This window comes from Hyposmocoma kahamanoa, unplaced genomic scaffold (genome assembly GCF_003589595.1).
Source record: "Hyposmocoma kahamanoa isolate Upper Pololo Valley unplaced genomic scaffold, ASM358959v1 78, whole genome shotgun sequence".
In the NCBI taxonomy this organism is placed as follows: Eukaryota; Metazoa; Arthropoda; class Insecta; order Lepidoptera; family Cosmopterigidae; genus Hyposmocoma; species Hyposmocoma kahamanoa.
In genome coordinates, this window is record NW_020653945.1 from 19534601 (window position 1) to 19543944 (window position 9344).

Consider the following 9344-nt stretch of genomic DNA (forward strand, 5'->3'; position numbering starts at 1 on the left):
GTTTATTCTCCTTTCCTTTATTTTTTTCCATCCTCTAAGTAAATACTACGTTTAGCTCTTGTTACATTATATTTATTTCAAAGAAGTACAAGAAAGGGTGGTGCAAGAACCGTAACGGGTGTTACGTATTTTTTTAATGACCCTTTAGTATTTAAGGATGATGCTTGCCTAGAAAGTACCTATTTCGATCTCGCTTTAGAAATGTCCATGTTATGATGCGACTTGGATGACCCTGCTTCACTTACACAAACAACTTCCCGAGAAGTACAAGTTAGGGTGATACAAGTTTGGATAGTAAATAGGTATTTTTTAGATAAACAACTTTGCGACTTTGCATAACAAATAACTATTTTAAGTGTAAAAATTTTATCTATGCAATAAATGATTATTTGACTTAGACTTTGACTTACTGTCACAATAAATTACATTTCAGATCTGGATGTTAACCGGCGATAAATTAGAAACTGCGTTATGCATTGCGCGGTCACTGCAACTAGGCGGTGGTACCAATTGGCATGTTGCTAACGAGTGCGCCAATAGACGAGATGCGTATCAATTGTTACAGGAATTGGTCAATTCGGAAGCTACTGATTTTATTATTGAAGGCGAGACTTTAGAGGTAAGGTAGTGAAAATGCTATCCTTAAGAACAAAAAACCTAGCCAGAGCTGGATTTTATTTTTCATACAAATGCATGTTGGAGTCACATGTCAACAATTAAATCAAAATGTTTAAAACCTATACAAAAGCCGTAGCACATTGCAGTAGCCTTATTGGTTTGACCTACCACCTCTCAGGCAGAGACCATGGGTTCTAATCCAGGCCGCACCTCTGACTTTCTCGGAATTACTGTGCGAAATTTATCATGAACGTTCCGGTGAAGGAAAACATCGTAATGAAACCTGCACGTCGAAGAAGGGTCGCAACCCTTAGAAAATGTGCGAAATCCCCTGGGTGGTGGACTATGGCCTAACTAAACCCTCATCTGAGAGGAGCCCCGTGCCCAACAGCGGGACTGATTGTGATTCAAAACCTACCTATCACGAGAAGGCGGGATCTGCTAATAATAATAATTTGTTGATAGAAACCTTAAACTAGAAATAATTTTCATCAAACGTTTGAAAACATTGTCTTGGTTTATTTATCCATAAACAAAGCCAGTGTGTACACTACACACATCAAAAATACTAATATAAGATAGTTTATATTACAGTATTTTTAATAAGATTTGATATATTTAATATTATTACGCTTCGTGTTTTTTTGTTGTGTCATTGCGCTAGATATGTCACTGTACAAATTGGCTTTGGCTTATTTCCATATGTAAAAACGAAAAAAATAAATTTTATAAAAAAAAATCAACATTGTAGAATGTCACGTCATTAAGGTAATTATTAAGTAAAGATTTCTTAAATTCTGCACAGTACTAATAAAAATTAAATATTTGTACTCTTGAGTGAATTGTTGTGTCTTTAGAATGTAATTTAAACTCTTGATTATCTGAGTAAGTTTTTAATAGAACAGTTCATTTTTGAACAGATTTGTCTTCGTTCATACGAAGAAGAGTTTGTGGAGGTACTACAGCGTTGTACGGGCGTGGTAGTTGCGCGATGTTCGCCAACGCAGAAGGCGCAAGTGGCGCGACTGCTGCGAGCCAGAAAGAAGGTCGTGGCAGCCGTTGGAGACGGAGGCAACGATGTCGCTATGATCCAAGAGGCCGATATGGGTGAGTCAAACAAAATGACTACATTTGTCGTTCTTTAGTTCAAAAACGCTCAGCGAGCAATGGAACGAGCTATTCTCGGAGTTTATCCGGAGAATAAGATTCGAAAAGAAGTTATCCGACAGAGAACCTAGGACTTCGACGTAACTGGTAGAATAAGCAACTCAAGTGGCAGTATTTGTCGAAGAACCGATATCCAATGGAGAAACGAGTTCTTGACTAGAGATCACGGCTCGGCAAGCGTAGTGTAAGCCGTCTAAGCCAGATAGAGTAACATCTGCGAAATCTGACTGCGCGAAATTACTCTTGCGATTTAAAGCTCTGAATGGTACTGCAACTGTTATGGATAGGCGTGTAGCTTACCATCAGGTACAAAACCTGTTCTTACCGTCACTTAGTATTATGAAAAAAGAAATAGGCACATTTTTTATTGGGTTCTTATGATAAATAGCTATTGCTAACTCACAGTCTTGGTAGCCCAGTGGGACAACGGTAACTTCTCAATAGGATACCGGACATGTTTTCGGAAAGTATTTAATATTCACCTTAATAGATATTTACAATGCAACCACTAAAATGTACTATTTTATTTAAATACAGCTTTTAAAGCGCCTAAAACTATGTTCAAATGTAAAAACTGGACAATGTGCACTTTCCATTCACGAGAATTTAACGTATTGACAAACGTACAGACCTCAATCCAAAATTTATACAGTTTTTAATAAAAAGTAATTTAATAAGCTAACAATGAGTACGGTGACGTTTATTATGACGTCCCGTTTTGTGTTTGGTATTTGCATAACTGTTTAAAAATATTACGATTTTCAGATTTTATTTAATAATTTTAAAAATATTTATTCAATGATAGTTTTTGTTATAGAAACATACGTTCAGACTACCTTTAAGATTTTTTCTGATTATTGTCCGATTGCATATTGTTTTCTTCATTTATTTAGTGCAGAGTAATATATAATACAGATTTATTATATCAATATAATGAAACGTCATAACTTCGTGAGCTAGTAGACAAAGCTTCTCGAATTTCCAATTTATTTTGCCGATAAATATTACGTAGTGAATTATACCTAATTATTAACTAGGTAATGATAAACTTGGACAGGCAATTTCAAATACATTACCTTATTTAAAAATACCTATCCAAAATACAACATTTTAAGTGCTTTTAATATATTTTTAAAATAAATCTACAGTATTATTCTTGTTAGTGAATTAATGAAAAATATAATATTATATCGATATAAATACCTAAAAACATACGCAATTGTTACAATTATATTAATGGAATTAAAGATAACAGATTCGCTTAAGAATTTTCGCTATGTTGCCGCTCTGACCACGTAACGTAATTGTACGAGATAGTAATGGGTAACCCTGCCACTTCCCGCACCCATTTGCACATGTGCAGAATGCGTTGCTGTATGTAGTAGTAGTAGGTAAATAACTTTCGACTGTTGGGATGTGCCTATACCCAGACTCTTGGAAAACATGTGGAGTCCCCAACCCACATTGGGCTGGCGTGCCGGTGTTAAGTCTAGTAAGTGACATAATGGGTGGATGCTTCACTGGCAGGCGATTTTTTAGAGGTGTTGGTGTAAACATTTTAATAAACAATATATATACTTATACAATATATAAATATACTTCAGCATCAATATAAAACGAACGGTACCTTGATTGAGTGCTTCGGTATAGTATCTTCTTTGAATCTGTTACAATTGGTATAACAATAACATTCTGATATTTTACTTACAACAGGAATCGGAATAGAAGGCGCGGAAGGTCGAGCGGCGTCACTAGCTGGTGATGTGAGCATCCGTCAGTTTTCCTTCCTGGCAACACTGTTACTCGTCCACGGGCGAAGATCCATGATGCGCTCAGCTGCCTTGTGTCTCTTTATCGTGCATCGTGGACTTATTGTATCTACTATGCAAGTTAGTGAATTCACGTTCATGTTATATGTTTATTATAGCAACAAAGTTAACGACGGACAGTGACAGAGAAAATCTTGTCAATAAAATAAAGCATTTTTAACCGACTAAAAAAAGGACGAAGCTCTCAATTCGTTTGTTTTTTGTTAGGATCTATGTTACGCTATAATTTGTGAACCGGTAAAAGAGAGTACCTCGTTAGTGGTCCCATTTAAATTTGAAGAAAATATTCCACCTCTAAGGGTGGCTAACGAGGGGATGAATCCGGTTTCGTGCCCTTTCCGGTAACCGATTTCAATAAAACTTAGCAAATAGATGTTAGAAATAGATTCCACGTACTTTTGAGGTCGGCTTTTTTATACTGTAACACTTTTCCTTAATGTCTCGTATATACTTCTAGTAATTATAATTTAGTGAATAACTATGATTACCTCCTTGAGTGTCGCGTGTACACCCGGGTGCACATAAGCAAAAAGTGCTCTGCGTGTCGCTTGTACACCCAGGTGAACATAAGGAGTGAACTCTTATTAAAGTCGTCACCAAATAAGAGGCCAAATTTGACACTGTCATCGTGACGCGAATAGTGATCTGGACTAATCATATCGGTAATCACATTATGCTATTTTCACGAGAAATCTATTCAAAATTTTAAGAGTTTCTAATTGTTTAGATTATTATTCGGTTTATTGTTGTTTAGGGGGCAAAAAAGGCTAAATCGTGCAATTCTGTTAAAAACAATTCATTTACAGAATTCCTTGCAATTCTGTAGAAATTCCTCTCATTTTAGTAAAATTGTCCCACATTTCGATGAATTGTACCCAATTCTTTTAATTTTGATTTTTTATTATTCATATATGGTTTATTAAGAGAATTTATTTTATCGCCTCCTTTAGCTGTCAAATTTGGCCTATTTTGGTGACGACTATAGGTCTCGATATTTTTCATTCTGTTTTGTGCAATCGACTTTTTAGCTCTGTAGTATGAAAATATGGTTTCTATATTATATTATATAATATTAAACAAATCATGACGACTGTCGGCCATGATGTATTAACGAAGGACCTAACACAGACGCACTTGTACCCTGATATAATTATCATCGTAATAAAATTTAATTGCGTAATTTATGTTCACCAGGCCGTGTTCTCCGTTGTGTTCTATTTCTCGTCAGTGTCGCTTTACCCGGGATTCCTCATGGTCGGCTATGGAACTGTCTTCACGATGCTACCTGTGTTTTCTCTGGTAAATTTACAATATTAGACTGTGATATAAAAAAGGCATTAGATACAGGTGTTTGTTGAAAACACTGTCACATAACGATGCCTTACTGTCTCAAACTCGTATCTTATAAAGAGTGATTATTCAGGAGATGGCAAAACTTTCTATTTATTTGAAATTTTTTATCAAGAGTGTTAAGAATAGGTAAAAGTCAGTGTGTGAATATGAAGGAAATGTGACATGAAATCAGCCTGCAACTTTTGTATATACAATGCATTTTTTGCATTTCATTTACTTTGTGCTTTAAGATACGAGCTTGAGAAAGTAAGGCGACGATAAGCCTTACAGAAGGAATCGAGATCTTTCTGTAGTATGAAGATCCGCAGTCCTCTTGTTTTATTCATTTAAAAAACATTTAATGTTGCCCGATTGCCCATTGAATTCTGGTAATAACTAGGTAAACTTTTAGGGAATTGCCTGTACTCATAGTGCTATGAGTAACAGAGCAACGGAATCCACTCCGAGGCTATACCCGAAACACCCAAACCAGAACGAATTTATAAATGTTCCTTTCCCAAATTGATTCTACTGCTATGTAATATTAATAACCTTTTTTTTTCTAGGTACTTGACAAAGATTTACCAAGTACTACAGTATTGAGATATCCGCAACTTTACAAACAATTGACTAAAGGCAGACAACTTTCCTACAAGACGTTCTACATATGGACTGGAATTTCTATTTATCAAGGTAAATTCACTTTGTATTTCTGTATTATTTAATATTCCCACTAACATGTCGAATAACTTTTTGACCTCACTAGCTCGGAAAGACTTTCTTTCTCATTACATATCTGCGCGCAAAAGAGTTTTTTGCACGCTAGCGTGGAAAAGCTTTTTGAAATTTGTACTTAACGATGGACTGTGGTGCACATAACTTTTTCTTTCGATGAAAAAAAAAGATAATGGCACGTTCAATTAAGCGATTTGTCGTACATTACTTATAACTATATTTTATTCTTATTGTTGTTGACATTAAATTGACAATGATAACTAATTGTGTTTATTAAATTATTTTAATTCGTCGACGAACTAAAATAATTTCAATAATAATTTAATCACACAAAATAAAAGTACAAGCATGAATAAAAATTGATGAGGTGTTAATTCAGAACGCCTCCGAAGATAAACTTTTTTTTTTCATTACAAAAGTTTTTATACTTCAACTGTTTTTCTTTCATCTACCATTTCCCTCGCTATAGTGAGGTGAAAAGTTGTGTGTTTCGCTCGGCAGCAAAGTTGTTTTGCGTCTCGTGCCTTGAAATCCTCGCTATGTTCAGGAATCTGTATTTTAATCTTAGCTTCCTTCGCTTGCTCAGGTTTCAACTCTACACATTATACAAGCACTCACATCAAACAACAACTTTGCAGCCTTGCATAACAAATCAAATAACCATTTTTTTTTATTGATAATGAAAATACAAGATCCTGGTACAGGGGGTCTACTCCCATTCTCCGTCGGACATCCGTCCGAAACAATTACTGTCGAATAAGTAATACTCGACCGAATAAAAAGATGCATGATGCCTTAGACTATGGAAACAAAAGGACATATTATATTGACATATATAAATCACGTCGTTATATGTATATGATACATTTCGACGTTGAAAACATAAACATGTTATTGTCTTTGTTTAACTCTTGCGTGCCGTCTTAAGCCAAAAGAGATAGCATTACATTGGTCTGTATCAAACACGGGAATCGAAAATACGTAACGTCATCTTAAATGCCAACCGTGTCCATTTCGCAGTACATGAGGTACACATGATACGGTTGTCAAAGAGAAGTACATCAAATGTCGAAACATATGTTTTTCCGAGTGTTTTATTGAATTATTCGCATGTAATGTAATAAAATGGACAAAAACATTGACGGTGAGAATAATTAAGTATTAATAAAAATTCGTCGCTGTAGCGCTTGGCATTTGAGAAAGCGAAGATCGACCGAATGTAACATTGTACAGGCACGTCTTAATTTTCTGTCTATACATCACGCAAAAGCCCAAATATTTTGTCCATGTTGGGTTAGACATCAAAGTTAGAAATCAAAGGCGCTCGGCCAATAGTAGTCAATTGACATTGTATAATCAGACATTTACATGCTATTTAATATATGCGAAACATGTTTATACTAACACTGTCTCTTGATACATCTCCTGTTATATATGTTTTAAGCAAATAAACGTATGATAATAATATTATTATTGATAATATTACAACTTTCATTTATTTCCAAAATTAAATGGAAGTATTAAAGATTCACTTAAATCAGTCGTTGGTATTAATTCTATACCAATGCATAAATACAAAAAAACTTACACTATTTGGAATCTGTTTAAAAATTTCTCTATGAAAAAATTAATCTTGAGGTTGGAAATGTATAGGATTTGTATTACAAAGTTGTCTCTTTTTTATATACTCTCAAATTACAATATAATTTTATTCTGTGCACTTTTCTGTTCACTTTTCGTAATATTTGAGTATTTGTAAACGCAAAACAATAAATTGAAAATTTCATGTGACATTCCCGGATATTCCCATATAACCTAAAATATTCCCAAATGGAATATTGATCTACTTTAATTAAATGTTTGCATGTCGATAATGACTTATCGATAGATTATGGTACGATACTAAAGAAAGCCGCCATTTGTTCATTCAATTTTTGTTTAGGTATGCACGTTCATTCCGTAGTTAGGGCAGCTCCTTTCTTTAATTTTTTTCCATCCTCTAAGCATGATGCCAATGAAGCTTCATACTTGACAATGTTTTTGATTTGGTCGAGTTATACTTATTTGACGGTAATGGTTTCGAATGGATGTCCGACCAAGAACAGGATTAGACCCCTCCTGGATTGACTAAACTTCGGTCGATAAAAATAAAACACCAAGTTCCGCAAAATTTTAATTTTTTACAAAAAGGGAAAAATCAGTTTCATTCGATTGTTTCTAGAGATTTCTAGAGATATGATTTGATTGAATGAAAACTTCTCTCGTGTTTAGTAATAAATACATCAGGGGATTGTGAGCTTATTTTAAAGAAAGAGAGCGTATTTTATTTCTAATGGCAAATGTTTCAATACAGTGCAATGCATTTCTCCGCGTCTACCTCACACGTTTCAAAGCCTACGCAACCACAGAATTGTGAAAAAATACACATAAGAAAGACTTTTGTGCTTCGATATTCGATATGGAATCCTTCCGCCTATAGTAAGATTATTTACTCACTGCAGACTCTGCCATAAATCGTCGGGGCGGGGCGGACTGTGATAATGTGCTCTCTCTCCCACTTGCTTAGTGTTGAGCGTACTTGACGCGTGCTTTTATCGATAGCGGGCTTGCCGTTATGGATAAAAGCACGCGTCACGCGGTTTATTATATTCTACTGTTTAAATGTTGCAACCTTTTTTTAAATCAATACCAGTATTATCAATGTATAAAAAATGTTAACACATATAATGTTAACACATTATATGTGTTAACATTTTTGGCGAAAATTAAAGATCCTGTAAAATTAGGAAGTATTAATTTATATATTTACTTTAGGTTTTTAATATTGTAAATTTAAATATTTAATGTTGTTTAATATATGTGTTTAATAAATATATTACTTTGTATTTCCCTTCCTATTTTCACTTATAACAATCAATGATCTTTGATGACAACAAAATTGAACGTCATCCAATTCGAAAACATTTATCAACTGCAGTAATGTACTGTACATATCCTACTGGTAAGTGGAAGAGAGAGCGCAATATCGCTGTCCCGCTTTGATAATTTATAACCGAGTCTCCAGCGAGGATATAATCTTGCTATAGTTTATTATAACTAACCACGACTCCACTTTTCATACTGACTTTCTGTCTCAGGTGGCGTTATAATGTACGGAGCGCTTATTCTTTTTGAGGACCAACTAATCCATATCGTAGAAATTAGCTATACAGCGCTCATCCTGACGGAGCTGATCATGGTCGCGCTAACAGTGATCACGTGGCACAGGCTCATGTTATTAGCAGAGTTCGTCAGCTTGCTTATGTATATCGCCACTCTACTCATATTTACGACTTACTTCGGTGAGTTACCTTTTACTTACTTTTATTTTCTTTTCAATTAGAGATGCATCATTCGAGATGAAAATGTAAGGAATGTAATAAACAAGACTGTGCTTTACAGTCGGTAAGTTATGACAGAGATCGGAATAAGCAGATTTACATAAACTTCAACTAATATATATTGAGTGGATAATACCTCTTCTGAAATCCCGGAATGATCAAAACAAAATACTTATACTGTGCTTACAATTACAAAACTTTTCTAAATCCACTACTCTATACTCTAGTCAAATGCGAGATAGAATGTTTAAAAACAAAACAATGACGACAGAGGAAAATAACT

The 9344-nt window shown here is 34.6% G+C and overlaps 1 protein-coding gene across 1 annotated transcript in view; it reads left to right on the forward strand.

Annotated features, from left to right (window-relative positions):
* The window catches only part of LOC113232811 (probable phospholipid-transporting ATPase IIB), a 43355-nt gene that overhangs the window by 25459 nt on the left and 8552 nt on the right, over positions 1-9344 (forward strand). The window contains exons 13-18 of the mRNA XM_026467627.1: positions 434-619; positions 1539-1725; positions 3499-3674; positions 4809-4913; positions 5513-5639; positions 8819-9022. Coding sequence (XP_026323412.1) covers positions 434-619; positions 1539-1725; positions 3499-3674; positions 4809-4913; positions 5513-5639; positions 8819-9022 — 985 coding nt within the window. The remainder of the gene's footprint in view (positions 1-433; positions 620-1538; positions 1726-3498; positions 3675-4808; positions 4914-5512; positions 5640-8818; positions 9023-9344) is intronic.